Source organism: Brachyhypopomus gauderio, chromosome 3, assembly GCF_052324685.1.
Source record: "Brachyhypopomus gauderio isolate BG-103 chromosome 3, BGAUD_0.2, whole genome shotgun sequence".
NCBI lineage: Eukaryota > Metazoa > Chordata > Actinopteri > Gymnotiformes > Hypopomidae > Brachyhypopomus > Brachyhypopomus gauderio.
This window is the reverse complement of record NC_135213.1, coordinates 35,992,528-36,012,448: the sequence shown is the minus strand read 5'-3', so window position 1 is coordinate 36,012,448 and position 19,921 is coordinate 35,992,528. Positions and strand designations below refer to the sequence as shown.

Genomic DNA, 19,921 nt, shown 5'->3' with positions numbered 1-19,921 from the left:
CAATTTATCTAAGTTGTAAAGAACACTGAAAGCACATGTTCTTTTAAATAAATTTTAATGATTGGTACAACCTAGCACTGATCACTTTACATTCTAATGACATGAAGGCTAAATTGAAAACCAGCAGATTTACACACAAAAGCATTTTAAACGAGTCATCATAAAAATAAGTACCACTGCAAAGAATTCTCTCATTGCTTATACAAAATTAAAATAAGGACTGGAATATTTTAGTGCCTTTTTAATCTGTTTTCATTGCATAAACAAATTGCATTCCAGAGTGTGTCATTTGGTGTTTGTTTTTTTAAGTTGATTCAGCATTGTTACGATTACACTTTGCAATATTTTTTTTGTTTCTGTGTCTGCTATTCTATTCATAACCTTGAACTCTGCTCACGCGGCACATGGGCAAGAAACCTGCTTTCAGTCAGTAGACGGCACACCGATACACTTCAAAACTATACAAATACTTGTGCAATATGACCATCAGTGAATAATTAAAAACAGAAAACAATCAGTCCGTGCTTAATTAATGCCACAGTCTTGTTCATATGCTTGTTGCTAAGTGCAATGACATTTTACAAGCAAGGGAGGGAGGTTGAGTTTATTAACTTCTGCCTGTATCAGTAAGGGTAAGTCAGATTGTTGTCAGATATTGTAAAGAAAATTAGTTTAATTTGTTCCTTGTCACAAAACAATAACCCAAAGAGCAGTTTGTATGGTGTGACAGGACGAACATGGTGGTCCACAGTGAGTTGGAGTGTGAGTGAGTGCAACTTTGCTAGCCGAGGGTTTATGACTGCCATGTTTGTTCATGTGGGAACGTGTTAGTGTGGTGGACTGTAAAACTGTCTGTATGAGCACTTCTACAGTTGCGAGAGTTCAGGTTTCAACCTTTTCCTTCTGTTTCTTGCTCTTCTTCAGAAACGAAGGAGCTTTGAACTTCTTCTTCTTCTTGGAGGGGGACTTGGAGGGAGAGCCCTCAGGGGTGGTGCCTGCAGGCTTGGTGGGCGGGGCAGTGGGTGGGGCCTGTGGTGAGCTCTCTGACGTGTCATTGGTGGACAGAGCCTTTAATCCTTTCTCCAGCTCTTCATCCTGCTTCCCATCCTCCTCTTTTCCATTCTGTACAGCGTCTATGGTTTTCCCATCTACCAACACACATATGCAGGTAGAGGTGAATGGTGGGCTGTAGAGTAACTAAGAGCTCAGGAAGACGAGCAGCGTATTTATAGCACAAAGACAGGGTGTACAAGACAATAGCTCTCAGACAATATGTTCTTTCTTCGTGTTTTCTAGAAAAAAAAGATATACAGGAAGAGAGGAAGAGAGAGAGAGAGAGAGAGAGCATGAAATGGCACACACACACTCATGCACAGACATACCTGTGTGTACACACACACACACACACACACACACACACACACACACACACACACACACACACACACACACACACACACACACACACAGGCTGACGGACAGCTTGTACTGCTTCATCAACAAGCCACTATTTAACCACATCACCAGTTTAGAAGTAATCTTCTTCAGTTCCTAAACCTGAATATAAAACACAGCGTAATCTCGCAAGCGCTCTGCCGTAACCAAGCGACATGCGTGAGACAAGCTGTGCAGCCATGCCGAAGCCTTCAGGTGAGGCGCACGTGCCTCTCGGGGGCGTGCCAGGGCTCACCTGTGACAGGTGGCTTGGTGGGGGAGGGGGTTTTGGTGGGGGAGGGAGCAGGGGGTGTCCCTGCGTCATTCAGCACCTCCTCCCCACCTGAGCCAGGTAGAGGCGGAAAGAAGTAGAATAAACAAATAAAAAAAACACCAGAAAGAGATGTAGAGGACACGTGATTAGTCACAGCTATAAAGAAGGGATTACTGCATCTGAAGTGGGAGATCACAGAGAGGAGGAGGTCAGTACACAATATGCTGTGGTCTACGATCTACTAAGATTACTGAATTATAATAAAAATGTCATTTGCCTTGCTATTCCATCACAGCTCTATTACACAACAGACTGGATTCCTTTTATGTATTTTCTGAACTCAAGTTCCATCTGTTTTGCCAGCTGTGAATGCTAATCTCACTAACTACATCATCATCTACAGGAGAGTTTTTCAGTCCACACCATGTTTTTGTTCTGTTCCAGGTGTGTGAGGAACTGGGAAAATAAAAACCTGGTCTGAAGAGCCCAACTCTGGTCCAGGCTAATGTGCTGCTAAACATACCTCATTTACCTCCCTGTGTTAATGAGCAGGCACAGTTCATGGGAGAGCATGTTTGAGCTGGAAAGGCACCAGAATCAACTGGCCCTCCCCTTCCTGGGGAGGGTGAGGAGGCGGGGTCTGCCAAGTGGGTGGGGTCTGTCAAGTGGGCGGGGTGTCATTTACCGTCCGGCCTAAGCTGCTTGCGCTGGACCTCTCTGCGGTATTCCTCCAGCTCCTGCTCCGTCAGCTCGTTAAACGGATTCGGTGGTTCCGGTTCGGGAGTCACAGGGAGCACCAACTTTTCAGGGGACTGGGATTAAGAGGCACACACACACACACACACACACACACACACACACACACACACACACACACACACACACACACACACACACACACACACACACAGTAATAAATTAAAATTATGCGGCAAAAGAGATACTCATTTTGGTGTTTCTCATGAAAACTTCCACTCCGAGTTTGCTATCCATGTTTGTTACTACTGTACCGGTGGGCTGTTGTCTGTGATGACGCTGGCTAATAACTGCGACTGCGGGCCTGCTGTCTTCATGTCCTGCCGATTCTGCTCTCGAATCTGAAATTTAAATCGATATTCTGCTCAAGAGATGACAGGTTCAGCTGCTTCATACGATTATATTCAGTTCCGTTATGGTGAACGATGAAGCTACATCGATATCAGTTGTGCCCTGTGCTCTGGGTAGTTGAAATCCTAATCTCAGTCATCGTAAGATACTACAAAACTGATCTGAGTTCAGCAAAACTGCACAAAACTGCTGGCTTCCTGTACCTTATTTCTAGTTTCCAGCACTTCCTGTGGGTTGGTGAAGAGGGGCACAAACTGGTTTGGGTTTTCGATCTTAATCGCTGTTCCACTGCTCTGGATCGCCTCATCCGTCCTGAGCCACTGATAAGGAAAAAAAGTTTAGAAGACATTTGTTTTTCTCTTGCTCTTGTTTCTTAGGCCTGTTAGTGTCAGGAAATAAACCCAGACTCCACGTAAACAGAAGAACATGAAGTCATTCTTGCTGTTGAAGGATAATGAAAACACTACTTCGGTCTGGATCAATCAACAGAGGGCAGCAGAGACACTGCAGTACATTTTTTGGGTCTGAGACATCCACTGCATTGCAGAGTGGACACACACAAACAGAAAGAGAGAGAGAGAGAGAGAGAGAGAGAGAGAGAGAGAGAGAGGAAGACAAAGAGAGAGGGAAAGAGAGAGGGAGAAAGGGATTCCACTGCATTCCACTGATGCACTTGAACAAATCAATGCTCATACATATGAACAAAACAGGTCAGAGGGCATCACTGGTGCTTGGGTAAAGTTTCCCATTATTAATCCTGCCACCATGCGTGTGAACGCTGTGTGGGCTCACCGTGGTGCGGTGACTCGGACTGGACTGCTCCTGGTTGACCTTCTGGTAGATGTTGGGGGTATTGAGCCACCTCGTCTTCTCCAGCTGCTGTTTGTGGGCGTGTGGCTGGAGACGCACTTGCTGGCGCCCTCCTTCACCCTCGAAGCTGAAGGACGTGACGGTGGCAGGAACCTCCACTTCTCTGCGGGTTCTGGAACGTTCCAGCAGGACAGGGAAGCGGTAGGCGTAGCCGGTGCGGTAGCCCTGAATGTGGGGGGGTGGGGGAGAACATGTTGAAGGTCTCCAGTGAGACAGAACCGGGACTGTCCTGAGACTCCACCTTCTCTTCATCTCGTTATCCTCTGTGAAGCTTCTGAACCTGTTTTCATTATTATTATTATTGTGATTTTTAAGACAAACAGTGAGGATTTTTAAGACAAATCAGTGAGGAAAGTATACTTATTAGCTAGTGTCAATAACTGCATATAACAGCAACTGTTAGGTAATCAGTGGACTACGATCAGTAACTATTTACAGTATAACCGTAAGATGAAATCAGGATGTGACTCATTCACAGTGTTGCGAATAACGCCGTTAAAAATAACGTAACGGCATAATTTTGTCAGTAACAGGATAATATAATTAATTACTTTTCCTGTCGTTACAAGTTGATGTTACTAGTCATTAAAAGTGGTGCGTTACTATATATTGATATACTAACAGTAATCCGTGTAACACCTGTTTAACTTAACAAGTCAGTAAGCGATTGGCTAAGGCAGCATTATGGTAGCCAATCAGAGCCAATGTTTTTACATGCGTGCCGAAGCACACTAAATGGAGAGGAGGCAGAAATGGCGAGTCAGGAGCAAGCCGAAGAAGAATTAGCATTTTCAAGGTGGCGATATATTATTTAAGAAAATACTTGAAGTTCCTAAATGTCTACCAGACTGGGTATTTGATTTATTTAATTAAGAATAGAGGTTTTATTGATAAGTGTACTTCTGTTGTGAACAAACCAGTTGTCTCAGGTTGAGAGAATTTAATTTAATTTGATAGATGTAAATGCACTTTAAAGGGATTTTAAAGGATTTTATCCTGCACTGGTCTGTTGATGTGCAGTAAATATCAAAAGTTTCTGATCTATCAACACCTATCTGATCTACTCATTTCAACTGACTGTGAAAACTGCTTTTTCAAAAAATCCTTATTCATTTATAACTTTTTTTTACTGTAATGCAAATAGTTACTTTCCCTGGTAACGAGTTACTTTTATTATAGAGTAATTCAGTTACTAATTCAGTTACTTTTTTTGAACAAGTAGTGAGTAACTATAACTAATTACTTTTTTAAAGTAACGTTCCCAACACTGCTCGTTCAGTAATAAATGGACACAAGTGATCTGAACATTGCTCCTTTACAACCATTCCAGTCAAATTCTTCTAAACACACCATCGCACAATAGAAAAAGCCAATCGGAGAGACAGACAGATATATGGATGGACAGATTATTTTAAAAAAGGACAGGAAGCCTCTCACCAGGTTGTCGAGGGTCCTCATGAGGGCCTCAAACTCGTGCTCCCCGAGGCGGCTCTTCTGCAAGGGTCCAAAGGTGGAGCCAGCCCAGCCCACGGTGCCGGTCGGGTTGGGTCTGTGCACACGGCGGTCCAGAAGGATGAGGTTCTGTTCACCTCCTGTGCAGCACAGCGCCGAAACCTGTCAGCCAAGGACAGCAGCGTGTTAGAGTCATGCCACCTCCTGGCCATTACATTATTTACAGTCTAATAATGTTCTAATAAACATGTCTTTGGCCAAACTGTTGGACATATTTTAATTATTTCATTATGTCCCTTTTTCTGTTCATTTATTTGTCCCTCAAACACAAACACATTTTTTTTCTGTCTCCCACTAATTCTCTCTCTCTTTCTGTCTCTCTGTCTGTCTTTCTCACCCTTCCTGTCTCACTGGCTGCAGTAGTATTGCTGGTCCTTTTGACTCACCTGGATTTGACAGGCAGCCTGGACGTGGTAGATTGTGTAGAAGGCTTCCTCCACAGAATCACCAAGAGCTACAATGCCATGGTTCCTCAGGACTAGAACCTGCCGCCATCCCAAGACCAACCCCATAGCAACATCATCACACTCCCCATAGCAACATCATCACACTCCCCATAGCAACATCATCACACTCCCCATGCATGCAGTGTTATATTTAGCTTGTCACAGACCAACCAAATAAAAGCATTTTATAAAAAAAAAAAAACACTTTCATGCACCATGAACAAACTTCTCTTACTGTTATTACTGTTAATAATAATAATAATAATAATAATAATAATAATAATAATAATAATAATAGTAGTATTGCTGTGGGTGTTCGTTAATTCTATGCCTCCGTCACCTTGGACGTAGGTCCGAGACTTTTCTGCAGCTCCACCCTGTCTTCGTCCTCTTCCATCACACCATTATAGTCGTAATACGCCACGTCCCCCACCAGCAAGGCCTCGTGGGAAAGCGGAAGGAGGCCGCACTTCATGGCTGACACCTGCGTACATGAACGAGGATGTCCAAGATGGCGTGGGGTTGAGGTTCCAGAACAGGGTACGACACCCAGGGCTCTGGACTGCAGGCTGACAGCCCTTTAAGTGTTACACGGCTGTGTAAGGGTGTAAGTGCGTGTGTGTAGAGAGGGGGGGTCGTACTGCAGCCGTAGCAGGTGTATGGAGGTGCAACAGACACCGTGTGTCAGGACGGACGGAGTAGATGGCAGAGTGGAGGCTGAACGCTGCTACGTCCACCCCCAGGGTGGTGCTACCCTTCTCCACAATCTCTCCCAGGATATTCACCTTTACCTGCACAAAGCTCTCAAGCTTAGTATAACATCTATTGAGTAAATTATATAACATCTATTAGGTAAATTAATTATTGCAAGTTAGTTAGTACACACTGCTTGTTAGTACACACTGCTTGTTAGTATACACTGCTTCTTTAGATCTGCTTACGTATGCCTCTCGGTTGCTCAACCAAACATGTTCCTACATATTCAGTATTCAGCCAAACAAGTCAAGCTGAAAGACGATTGGCTGGCTCAAGAGCCAGATGCTTTGGCTATTTCAAATGATGCTTTAGCAAAAGCGGTGTTCATTTTTGGAACCTAACCGCAGGACACAAATATTACTGCAGATATATCTTATAAATGTCATAACCATGCATAAATCATCATTAATAATTGAACTCTAGACCTCTCATTAAAAATGCATGCATTTCAGAGGAAGACATTTGATCACACTACATTTTTTAAAAATCTTTTGTCAATTACAGACAAAGAATGTGCTGGTGAAGAGGAGGACGTCAGTGTGAGTCTGATGAGTTTAATGAACTAGAATCAAACTGAACAAAAACGTGCACTAACGCAACATCTGATGACCGACACAGGGTCATACAAACAGAAAGGGCTTATAAAGGACACACAACAAAATAACCCAGGTGCTTTAATGCTCCATCTGGTTTAAGCCACCAGAGAGCAGCAGCTCTGCCCACCGTCGGCAACAGGGGGCGCCATAGAGGAAGAAGAAGGCTGCCATGCTCTCGGATGTGCAGGATTACTGAACAGGATCATCAGGATCACTGATGAGGATCACTGACGATAATTGACAATGCCATCAAGCCCCGCCCCCTCAGCACCAGCCTCCAATCAGGAAGCAACAACGTCCACATGGAAGTTTGTTTACATTGTGTTTGTTACACATGCTTGTTTGTTTTGGATTCTGCGCCACTCCCCACACAGGTGTTCAGCTGGAGACTTTCTGCATGATCCTACACCCACAATGCAGTTCAGTTCAAGCCAACATTGATTCACTGGCATGAATATTCTAAGTTACACTACTGCCAAAGCGAATCAACCTTCCTCCAACTAAGAATTCTTCCAAAAACAATTCGTCTAATTAACAATTCATCCAATAACGATTTCTTAAATGAATGATTCCTCCAATATTCTGGCAGCATCACAGTAAAGGTCATTAGTAATGATCTGAGTAAACAGTTAAGAAGCAACATAAGGGGAGATAGGGGAGATTCCATTAATATGTAATGGTCACATTATAATGCATACCTCAGACATTAATCATGCTATTACTCTCTCGCTCCTTTCATTCTATCATTCTCTTACTCCATTCAATCACTTCTTATTAATATTTCATCATTTTATGGTTTTTAAATGACTAAGGTGGCTCATGTAATGTGCGACCGCCACGTGAAATCAGCAGGTTTATATTCAGTGCTTTTACATTTAAAAAATGCATAATTTCTGCCTTTCATTTCTTGTGTAAAGTACCTCTCCAGATACCTCTGTGTACCTCTGGTGCCATCATTCCTGTAAACCTTTCATTAAATGTTATTAAACCAAGGACATGGAGAGCCTTCTGAGCTCAAGAGGCCCAATTGACTTGTGTTTGTTGGGCTGTGTGTTGGGTTGTTAGTCCATGTGCATGTTTGTATGTTTGTATGTGTAGGTCTCACCAGGCTGGAGGCAGTGACCTCCCCGTAGGCCAGACCATCTGGGAGAACTAAGAAATGCTCCTGCTCTTTACTGATACGCAGCTAGTGAGAGAGGGAGAGAGAGATAGAGAGAGAGAGAAAGAGAGGAAGAGGGAGAGAGAGAGAGAGGGGGGGAAGTAGAGAGAGCGAGAGAGAAAGAAAGAGAGAAGTTGAGGGGGGAGAGAGAGAAAGAGGGAGAGAAAGATAGAGAGAGAAAGAGAGAGAAGTAGAGAGAGCGAGAGAGAAAGAAAGAGAGAAGTTGAGGGGGGAGAGAGAGAAAGGAAGAGAGAGAGAGAGAGAGAGAGAGAGGGAGGAGGATAGAGTGGGGGGGGTTTAAATGTTATTTTAAACATATGTTTAAGAAAGAATACATCCATGTATTATGTAGGTAGTGTGTGTATATGTATAATGAAAGAAGATGGGTTGTTTAAGTAGTAAGAAAGCAGGATGAGTATGTAAGTATGCAAGTATATAAGTGTATAAGGAGTGTAGGATGCTCCCTGTACCGTGAGGCTGGTTCTGGGCACCTGGGCCCAGCCGTAGAGATCCATCAGGCGGTGGACACTCGCCAGTTTACAGCGCATCAACCTTTCGCCCTTCAACATGGAGCTGGGCTCCCAACCATGGAGATCATTTATGGGTGTCACCATGGTCATCGCTACACTCACGGAGAGAGAGCAAGAGAGAGAGAGAGAGAGAGAGAGAGAGAGAGAGAGAGAGAGAGAGAGAGAGAGAGAGAAAGAGTAGGATGGAGGGTGGAAAGAAATCAATAAAGAGCAAGATGAGAAAATAAAAAGTTGAAAAAAGTAAGTAATAAAAACAGAAAGACAAACATTGACATGATATTCCAGCACCGACACTGCATCAGTATTCAGCTGAAACAGCTGGACTATGTATATGTTTATGCTGAAGTTATTTCTGAAATTTCTACATAATCTTCATAATATTAGAGATGATAATTATGTGAAAGTAAAGAGATTTTACATAATGACATTTCCTGCAAGCGAAAGTAAAAACGCAAGTTACAAAAAGAAATAGCTGTACATTTGTTCTTAGGGTGGAGTAAAAGATGGAGTAAAGGATGGAGTAAAGGATGGAGTAATGGAGTTGGTTTGTGCCTCTCTGATACTGAACTCATGAGGGACCAAGTCAACACAAACACACACTGATGCAACAAAGCTGCATCCATTAACAGTGAAATACAGTTCAGAACAATTAGACAATTAGATTTCTGTCTGTGTGTGTATATATGAGAGTATGTGTGTGTATAAGTGTGTATGGGACAGTGTGTGCATATTTGTGTGTGTGTGTGTGTGTGTGTGTACATGTGTGTGTGTGTGTGTGGGAGAGCTACACACTGGATGGTGTTACAGGTAGAGCTGCCGGGGACCCATGAGTAGCCATGAAGTCTGCGATCTGTCTGAGAGCCCAGAGACTCGACGAGCTCCCTCCTTTCTTCAGCTGTTCCTGGATCAGAACATCCAAGTCCTCTCGGAATGACTGGACACACACACACACACACACACACACACACACACACAGTTACAAACCCATTACCAAACAAGAACACAACAAATATTAACTCAGCTAAAAAAAAAGACAAATATTACTATATTCTCTCTCATTTACTCACCCACACACACACACCCACACACACACACACACACACACACTATACCAAGCGATCTATACAAAGAGATTGCAGTAATTCATACACATTCCCTCACAAGCTGGTTAGATGTGTCCTAGCATTGTCCCAGCACAGTCCTTGTTCCTCGCCCGTCCTCCACGCTCTGATACCATCAACGTTCTCCCCTCCCTCTGCCCTTCAGACCATCATACACCACGTTCTCCACTCTCCTACATCTGTATATCTCTCTCCTCCCTCTACGTCTTTCCCCGCTTGTGTGTACGCGCACGCATGTGTGCGCACGCAAACGCCCACATCTCTGGGCGGGTGATTCATATCATGTCCGTGCTGCAGGGCCAATCATGTGTCTGGGAAGGTAAAGAGGGGGAAGGACTGAAGAAGAGGGACAGGACTAGCAGGACATCGATGACTAGAGGGGCACAACGTATGTCTGAAGTTGGAGGCTGATAGGACAAGGGCCTTTCTGATTGGCTGTGGACGAGAGCCTTTCTGATTGGCTGTTGATGTACGGTCCTTCTGATTGGCTGTGGACAAAGACCTTTCTGATTTCTGTTATACTTTGAAGCCTTATCTTCAACAACCCTAAGCTTCCACCCACAACACATATAAACATGCTTCTTTTCACACACTCACAGTCCAGGGTACTTTCATACATTTATGATGCTTTAATAAAGGCCTCAATACTGGAAGTGTAATATACACATACACACAAATAAATGCAATGTGCAAAATGCAGTTTGATATGTAATGTACTACAAACACACACACACACACACACACACACACACAAAGCTTACAGGGCTCTGCAAGATGCATGAGATGCGGTTCTTGGAGGTGCTGGTTGGGGTGGACTGTTGGGGTGACTGGACCGTCTCCATGGCTACAGCTTCACCATCGACCGGGCTATGATGACCCGGGGTGCCTTTAGGAGTGGGAGAGCTGCTCATCTTCTTTTACGCACAGAGAGAGAGAGAAAGAGGGGTAGAGAGAGAGAGAAAGAGATCGAGAGCGAGAGAGAGAGAGAGAGAGACAGGGCAGAGAAACACTAGCACGGAGGGCTGGAGAGAAAAATGGAAAGAGATCAATCATACTGGATTACTGAAATGTGATCTACTACATAACTTCATTGACATTTTCTGAGAGGATACACACATGTGCAGAAACACACACACACACACACACACACACACGCACGCAGAAGCAAGGCTGTGAGGATAAGATAAGGTTTTCTGTGCCACACCCAAGGTCTCGTGATGGGTTACGCCAACGGCCTCTTACTGCATGTTAAATGGTAGCATGGACCCGAAGCAGGATGTGCGCACACACACAGACAGACAGACAGACACACACAAACACACACCACACTTGTTTTAAATCTATGCTTAAGCCAGACGTCCCCATCCAGTCCTCCTGGAGCTGCAGGCAGACGGGGTTTAAGTTATCGCCCTGCTCCTCATGAACATGCAGGTATTACATACGTGCTGCAGAGATTACCTGGTGTGATCTGGATCTGAACAAAATTCTGGTCTGTTTCACGCTCACCCAAAAGATTGGACTGAGAACCCCTGACTTGAGCTAAAGAATCGATAATGTCATTCATTGCTTTGATGCTATAGCTCTATTTTGCTGCTGGTACTTGGTCAATCTCTTTGGCCAAAAGACTCTTTCTCTGCCCAGGATGCATTAGTTTGACCAAGTTCAGTTTCACCCTGTCTGAATGTATATCCATTTCATGTCAATAACAAAACGCTGTACACCTTCAGAAACCCACATTAAGCACAAAATTTGGGCATTTCATTTAATATCAAGGATTATATATTGAGATTAATGATTTACAATAATCAAAAGAATTATACAACATACACTCATTACTACTACGTACTGTATTGCTATTTTTGCAAAATATATGACAGATTTTGACCCAGTTTGATTTAAAATAAAATGTACTGCTCTCTTCCTGGCGTTCCCTGGCATGAGTGATTAATAATGAATAAGAGAACTTATGTGTGCCATCATAAGCAGACAAGTATTAGAACAATTTAATTTTAATAGAGCAATTAAAATAAGGCAGAATCAAAGTGCTAGCAGTGGGTTGTTTCTCGAGATTGAAATAATGGCATCCCGGATGAGTTCTTTTGAATTAAGCACCTACATTTGCACTGGAAAGCAATGAGGTCATGTGGAAATGACTACAACTGTGGCAAATGTATTTGTCGTGTAAAAACTGCAGTCTTGGACTCTGGGGAAATGACACAGCATTGTTAACACTGGTAATGTACTTCTGATGATGTAGTAATCTTGCATCATTTTTCTTCATTCAGAGCAGGCTGTGCTCTGACCTTTTAAAAAGATTTAAATCAATGCTCTCTCAAATCTGCAAACTCCGCCCTCTGAGTGTCTTTAAACCTGTCAACATCTTCCTGTATTAGTTGGTGTACCAGCAATTACCTCAGCATCTAGAAACAGCCCAAGACACTCTAACTTCTTTGAGTGTGGCATTTCACAAACTAATTCTATTCCTAGTGATATGTAAGCACACTGCCCTGAGTCTATTTTTACATGCTTCAGTAATCAGGCCTTTTTTGCTGGTAGTCTATCATGGGGATCAGCTGTTCGATGCCCCCACTAGAGACTATCTCCCTGGGGAGGACTATAACGACTGGGGTCCTTTTGCAGTCATTGTAGCATTGTCTGTCTACTGAATGTCCCCGTTATGATCAAAATAATCATGGCTACAGTCCCCTCGGCCAAGCTCCTTAAAACATCAAAGGTGTGTGAAATTAGATATAGAATCCGTCATATATAATAATCCAATTAAACTATCCGTAAATAAGATGAAAGAAACGCAATCTGCTTAATATAGAGAGTATGTGCGTATGTGCGTACGGTGTGGCTACAAGTTGGGGATCGTACTGTTCTCCAATGTGTGATAAGTTTATGTAATTTCATCCAGGTTTAGAAAGCAGCTGTGTGCAATCTGTCTGTATTCATAAAGTCCGCGAGCGAAATGCGGGATTATCCGACTTTCAGACTGCACTTCAAGCTCATTAACTCCACGCCACGAGCTGAGGGATAATCCATTAAATCACAACCACCGTCCTAGCTTTTATACACACGTAAATTTCCGGTTTCCACATCTGCCCCGACAGCAGTTTCAGAAAGCAGAGGGGAAGCCAAAGTGCTACCGTGGACGTGACCGCGCTGTTTATCGATCCGTCTAAAAGGAAATCTCGTTGACCGGATGAAGTCTGTCTCCACGACTGAAAGATTTGAATGCTCTTAGAAGAAGCGAGGATGAACGCCTCTACGGTTGATTGGGTATCGTCTAAACGTTTAAGAGATGCTTTTCTTGCCATTTGTGGTGTTCCGTAATAGCTCCGTCAAATAGCTACAATAGTTGAGATTATGCACACCATCCGCAGGAAAAAAACAAAATAAAAACTAGATTGAGAAACCTTAGAGTACAAAACTTTAGGATTTTATTTTCCAAACAACCTGCAAAATAAAAAAATGAGGCCTGAAGTATACGTTTGTGTGTAGCAGGCATTAAAAGCGACCTGCGCTTCACAAATTTTACAGGCCTATTGAGCATTCATTTGAATTCGTTCCGGGTAAGCGAGTAATTTTCCTTGCATATTTACACTTTATAAATTTGCCAGATGGGGCCGAGCCCTCCGCCCCGACATATCTCTCCCTCTTTCTCTCTCTCTCTGGGTTTGTGCATCAGGAGGAAAGTCTGGGTCCCCGTCACGCGCCCCTATCGCGAGGAAAACAACACCCATCAAACTGGTGCTAGGGGCGACGGGGTGGGGTACAAACGGTAGTCTGGGGGGGTTAAGCTTCCGCTAAGTATGCTTCAGAATAAAATAAAACCACGGTTAATGTAAGAAAAATGCTCCCACGGTACTAAACACGGAAACGAAACGGGTTGGAGTGTTTTTTGTTTGTTTGTTTTTTTACATAAGCCACAATCCCCGCCTGGTGTCTTGAGCCCAAAGCCTGCGCGCGGCTGCCTAGCAACAACGCGAGCACCGCAGCAACATCAGCATCCTCCGGACTTGACAAATGGCCACCCGCGGTATTGTGTTCGTCCCTGATGCTCTATCTTAGTTAGAGGGAAAATACAGGCATTATGATCGTCCAGCTCCAACCAATATCCAATAACTAAAGAGACAAGAAACCATCACAAAGTTGCCGGGAAGGCAAGAATGACTCTGCCTTTAAATTTAATTTTTATATAAAAAAATATAGTCCAAGATCTCTGTCAAAACAATATATAGCAGGCAAGAGGAGATTTACACGTCCCCCCCCCCCCTCAGTAGTTAGTTTGTGCAAAATACATCAGTTTAAAACCGACCGAGAAAAAAAAAACAAATTTTGCACACTGACTACCAAATATTGTCATTGCAATCTTTAATCAACACATTTTGTGTGCTTCAGGCGCTTGTGACAAGGCCTCGTCAATACAGCTAATTACAACCAATAATCGCAGACAATCATGTAAACGAAAGTGTGGGATGCGCTCGCCTGCGATCATAAATAACCAGGTTAAAACGGCCTTCCTCCGCCATTCACAACACGCGATGTCACGTCGTGGAAACCCTCAAGCTTCGCCCCATAACTGTTCAATTATAACACATCGGCGGTGAACGCGAGTCAGGCGAGCATCGCCGTCCAGTATCGCCATTTTTACATTTAACATGTCATTAGCGTGTTGGCATGGATTTCCAAAGCGGCGAAAGAGAAATTCCGCTTCGACCAGGTAAGGTCCGAGTCGGCGACGATGCTCAATTGATTTTACTCGGAGTGGAGGGAAACGGCTCGGCCTATAATAACCGCTTACCTCACACCATCCTCCCCGGCTCGTCCTTTGTATGCGCGTCACACCTGCAGTCTCTCAGCCCGTGCGTGAAATTGACGATGGCAAAAACCAACCTATTAAATCACCCTCTCCCTCTCTTCCTCGCATAAGAAGGGAAATATGTATCGTTAACGTTTACCCAACTATAACCTCTGGGCGTTTAACGTCGCTCGTGCAGAGAGCATCCCTCCCGGTTCTGGTCGCTCTTTGCAGCCGGGACCAGCCCACTGCCACGCCTGCCGAGATGCCCCGCGCTTCAGCGCGTCACCCCAGCGCCTGGCAGCGCGTCGCTGGGTCGTCTACACTCGCACGCGTTTTTCATTTTAAAAGTGCACACAAACTACATTACCTCATTTAAACTGCGTCAACTCTGGAAACCGATTGAAGGACTATGGTTTTATCGCATTGCTGGCTCTTGCACAGACATCTTGCAGCTGTGGCCACACAATTATGTCGAACTGCCACCTTGTAGCAGTCAGGGGTATTGCAGGAGAAATATATGAGCGCTATAACCAGGTCCACAATTTTACAGTCTCTTCCCAGTGTTTGAAATAATCTCGTTATTCAGCGTTGTTCATGCTGAAAGTTCTTTATTGTATGCTGCTTATATTGCAACGTATAACGTCTTCGTCGTCATCAAAGTCCACCACAAATTTCATTAACTGGTATTTAACATGGAAAAAAATTCATTCAGGTTATTTTTTAAATAAAGTAAATTAAATAAAGACAAACAAGTCAAAGTCAAGTTCTTACAGTAACTTTCAGGTGGGAGAGGACTGAATAAGCATTCTGGTGTATCAGGAAGGTCAGGCCAAGGCAGTTTCGTTCATCTGGCCTGGTAGACCTGCAGGAGAAAGATTGTTTTGGTTTCTTCAAACACCAGCCTCTATCACCTTCTGGAATTGGGCCCCGTGTTCAAAGAGTGCCCAAAATACTGCGAATTTCATCCAGACGTTATTCTAGATTATTCAAAAATTTTCCATTTCCTCATTCACATTCATCACATCTAGTCAATGCAGTCAGTACAGCAGATGGACTCAATGGGAATGTACAGTTCAAACTCTTTTGTATTGATTTATAAGCAGAGTTACATGACTCACTGAATTCAACTCATGGATTAACTTTAGACTTTAGAGGTCATTTGGTATGACCAGTTCAGGATACATCCTGGAACACAAGCAAATGAAACATCTGATTTTCCAGCACCTTTCACTGAGCAACCAGTGTTACTTTGTTTGCTGAAAATATTGTAGTTATTGTATATCTTTCTAAATACAAAAAAGTTAGACATGTCCAATCCCTAGTTATTAAATTCCTATTCAAATAGATTTTTATTTTTTGCAATTCCTGATCAGACATCCTTACCAAGGCGTGATCGGACCCAACCTGGACAATATACACTGGGACAATACACTGCATTGCTGCTCCACTGAGATCAGTGTCGTCTGGTCCCGTTGCTGTGGCAACTGGCAGTGTGGTCAAACTGTCCTCCTCAGGCAAGGATGAGCCAGACATACAGTCCAGCATCTGGGGAGGGGAGGGGGGGGATTTTTAGTAGGAACATAAGAAATGTTGGGGGGGGGGGGGGTGGAGACATTAATAGTGACAGACAGAAAGAAATCCATCCACACACAAAGGTGGAAATTTGGTTTGGAGCAGGGAGAGGTTGGGGGACCCTGACCTCCTTTGCTATGTAAAATCCCCTCAATATTTAATTGTAGTAATTAATGATAATTATAATATGCATATAAAGAACATTTTCTAATTATTAATGCCCAACGGTCCATTTCTAAACTTGTTGAAGACTGCATTCTCCCCTTCATATGCCTCACAGAGGTGTGGTCCAGTACCTCCCCATCAGGGGCGAGCGGATGAATAACGACTTGGCACAATCACCGTGACCGGGGTTTGGAGAACTCACATCGTCCACATTCCAGAGGTCCGTGCACGCCTCTGTGGGCTGTGAATAACCGCTGTCGTTATCCAGAGGTGCGTTTGTATTTCCGTCACTCTGCCATATTGGAACAACAAGAGTTAGACGACAAAGTGCAACGTCGTCCCAAGAAAGTTTCATGTAAATATTAAGCTTCGTTGACCCGTCCTTACGTTCGCCGAGGGGTCGCTGAGCACGGAGGTCAAGAGGCGGATGTACTCGGTTGCTGCCTTCAGCATGTCCACTTTACTGGGCTTGCGGTCGCGCGGCATCACCGGCACGATCCGCCTCAGATAGGAGAACATGCTGTTCAAGCTCCTCACCTGAAGAGGGCGCCACAGAACAAGACATCAATGGCCCCGCGGCGCGTTACAGGCTGTCTGGGTGGGTTCATTTCGAAGGCAGTCCCGTGGTGTGCGTAACCCAGCGGTACAATTTAGCCAGAATATTTAGCATGCGTTACAGCAACAACTTGGCCAATCTCCGACCCTACAAGACTGTTAATGCAGTTTTAAAGTGCTACTTGAAATATTTCACCAACATTTTACCAACCTTTGTCTGTCAAATATGACAGTAGACACCTTAATGAATGCTGCTCTGGGCTATGTTTCTCAGAAGCATCGTAACACAGATCCGTCTTTAAATTTTAATAGATCTTTATACCACACACGTGCTGATCATGACATTGCGATGCTTTTTTGGGGGAAATGTGGTCCAGAACAGCACTCAAATAACGTCAGACGCAGAAATGAAACTGAACGTCGGCGTTTCTATTATTTAAACTTTCCAACCTCTAGTGTGATCCGACAGCTTACGCCTAAAGTGCAGAAAACGCCCGACTCATTTACATAACCCAGAAGATAGAGGTTAGACATCGCTGCCTTTAGACTCCACTACCTGTTGCGTGTGTACCTGTAAGACACGCAGCCTACCGGTAGGGGGCGACAAATGTCTAACGAAATGACCACACTCACACGAAGCCTCTCCTTGGCGTTGGCCAGCTGCCGTCTCTTGACGGCGTCATCTCTGTCCTCCGTGTCCATATACTGACCATCTTCATTACGAATAAATTTGCCAATATTAACATGCACAGGAAGCGACGGTTCGGTACTCTCGCGTAACAAAATATCCCCCATTAATTCGCGCTCGGGGACTTTCATTAGGCCAACTACTGCTCTAAACTTTTTACCTGTCATGTTCCACAGATTTTGGTTTTGTCGTGTCGTGTTAGGCTATACGTCCACAAAAAGTACACATTTTCTCCATACCTTTAAAGTTTTGTATAATACAACACGACTTTATGCCTACATTGTCACGTAAGGTAAAGTTAGTCAAAAACAGCTTCCTAACCCTGTTTGCCCAAAAGACGATGCGAGCGCTGTTTTACGAGTCTAATTAAATTAGCACAGGTGTTTCGCTCCTCCCTTTCTGATTGGTCATTTTCTGATTGGGAAAGTCGCGTGTCGGAGCTCGAGACCGAGGTTTTCCCACGCAAAAGGTGTGGAGTCTACATTCGATCCTGTGTCGGTCCATATATCTCATTTATTAAATGGCTGAACTGTAAGTTTCTACATGACAAACGTCCGTGTTTTCCCCACACTAACACACCTGACTGGACCATAGGGTCTGATAATTACCCGATGAGTCATGTGTTATAGGAACTAAAGCAACAGTCCCCAGACATCACAGTTTACCAGGACTAGCAGTGTGATCTAATTTGGAAAATTTTGGTTTGACCTGTAAAGTCTCAACTATGAGCCAGACCACATGTGCCAATGAAAAATAGGCTATAGAAACAAATAATACAATTTTTATAAATTATGCAGAAGCATTTAAAAATGCTCATGATTTATGTGTAAATCTACTGGTTTTGGTATGAGGTAAGTCTTTTATACTGTGTATTATAATTAGTTCACTTAATTATATTTGTCACTTGTGTTTCAATAGTAGCAGTCACTCAACCTTTCTGCTTATTACAAGATAGCCTGACATCACACACACACACACACACACACACACACACACACAGACGCACCGTGGACTGTGAACCCTGCTACACGGAACCAAAAAGAGGAAACAGGGAAAATTGGCTAAAGTTTCCAAGGCTGCAGCATGACACATTTTGCATACGCTCATCCCAGTACAACTGCAGTAATTACACATTCTGCTGTACACATGGATATTGGTGCATTAGTGTGCTCTCTTTGCAACTTTCCAATTAAAATGATTTTGTGCTTTACAACCATGTATTGAAAGACAACACAAGCAGAAGAAGACTAAAGTGTTTTGGGGTTTGACTAAATTGTGTGCATTGCACTAATGTGCCTTTTTATATTTTCTGGAAACTATTATACTCCCAGCAAACACATCTGTAGCACAGTTTGGCACCAGTGGAAGCAAATGCAACACAGGTATACAATCACTTTGCTAGCACAGATGGTGAAGGACCTCTAGAAAACCTGTGTACCTCACCACAAGTTTGACTATCTCTACATCCTTCTCTTCAATACTCAATGCTTGCAGTCACTCTCACTTCTTTGGAGATAAATATAGGCAGCATAATGAGACCATGAACTGGGAACAAGTGTGTAGGTGATAATTAGAACGTGAACAATTGTGAATGCTGATTGGCTACTGCAGATAAAGGCGGTAACCAGGGATGTGATAACACCTCCACTTTTTTCTTTTTTTCTTTCTACATTTCTCTTTGGCACACCTTCTAGATCCATTTGGACATTCTGGTAGAAATTCTAGAATGGGAAAAAAAGATGACAATTAATTCATGACTACCAATATCTCAGTAGATATTCATTCTCATCATAAGGATGCAGTAATTTCCTAATATAGTTTTATTTTTTGGGAAAAAGTCCCAGGGGTCATCACACAGGAAGGATATTGTTGCATATATCGTTGATTTTTTGGTCTAGCGGTGGCCTTTCCCACAGAAGGCTGCTGAAATTGCAAACCTCTGGTTTTCACCCACTGCCTCTCTCATAGTTTCATATAAGAGTCATTATAACCTGTGACAAAGCTGGAAATATCTCAACTTGGGCTTGTGTTATTTGGTTTGTGGATGTCTGGTCACTTTGTCAGGAGTGGTCATGTGGACAGCACGGAGACTAGCTTTAGAGTCAGCTGGCCTTCCTCGTATGCTTGTGTTTAGATGGTGCTGGGTGGAGGTTCAGCTCCAAAGCTAGTTTCCATCGTATTAAACCCCCTTTGGATGACCTTAGAGATGACCTCTGGGTTAGCGTACAGAACACTATGACTATGCTGCAAATAAAAAGGAGTAAAGGAAGTGTGTGAATGGCAGATTGAAAGTGTTTCGATGTTTGAACTTGGAATCTCATCAATTGCA

The 19,921-nt window shown here is 43.5% G+C and overlaps 2 protein-coding genes across 7 annotated transcripts; both read right to left on the bottom strand.

Moving 5' to 3' along the window:
- Positions 1 to 38: 38 nt before the first annotated feature.
- On the bottom strand, positions 39 to 15,086 carry add2 (adducin 2 (beta)). Of its 5 annotated transcripts, none has more exons than XM_076997944.1 (15): positions 14,980 to 15,086; positions 10,567 to 10,827; positions 9,477 to 9,618; positions 8,625 to 8,776; positions 8,101 to 8,181; positions 6,285 to 6,434; positions 5,984 to 6,127; positions 5,584 to 5,682; positions 5,123 to 5,299; positions 3,608 to 3,850; positions 3,019 to 3,135; positions 2,719 to 2,805; positions 2,394 to 2,520; positions 1,691 to 1,777; positions 39 to 1,148 (listed from the first exon to the last, which is right to left on the bottom strand). In XM_076997944.1, exons 2-15 carry the CDS (start codon positions 10,714 to 10,716, stop codon positions 883 to 885), a joined length of 2,022 nt encoding a protein of 673 aa, XP_076854059.1. In that variant the 5' UTR covers positions 10,717 to 10,827; positions 14,980 to 15,086; the 3' UTR covers positions 39 to 882. The 5 variants fall into 5 exon arrangements, with proteins under 5 accessions (XP_076854059.1, XP_076854058.1, XP_076854062.1 ...); XM_076997943.1 differs by lacking the exon at positions 14,980 to 15,086 and adding an exon at positions 14,613 to 14,971; XM_076997947.1 differs by lacking the exons at positions 10,567 to 10,827; positions 14,980 to 15,086 and adding an exon at positions 9,834 to 10,060.
- A 153-nt stretch (positions 15,087 to 15,239) lies between these two features.
- figla (folliculogenesis specific bHLH transcription factor) lies at positions 15,240 to 17,951 on the bottom strand. 2 transcript variants are annotated; one of them, XR_013129624.1, is made up of 6 exons: positions 17,538 to 17,951; positions 16,737 to 16,886; positions 16,552 to 16,641; positions 15,996 to 16,157; positions 15,731 to 15,797; positions 15,240 to 15,474 (listed from the first exon to the last, which is right to left on the bottom strand). XR_013129624.1 is itself a non-coding variant. In XM_076997949.1 (5 exons), the coding sequence occupies exons 1-5, from the start codon at positions 17,757 to 17,759 to the stop codon at positions 15,457 to 15,459; spliced, it is 642 nt and encodes a 213-aa protein (XP_076854064.1). In that variant the 5' UTR covers positions 17,760 to 17,943; the 3' UTR covers positions 15,240 to 15,456. The 2 variants fall into 2 exon arrangements, 1 of the variants encoding a protein (XP_076854064.1); XM_076997949.1 differs by lacking the exon at positions 15,731 to 15,797 and having other exon boundaries at positions 17,538 to 17,943.
- Positions 17,952 to 19,921: the final 1,970 nt, after the last annotated feature.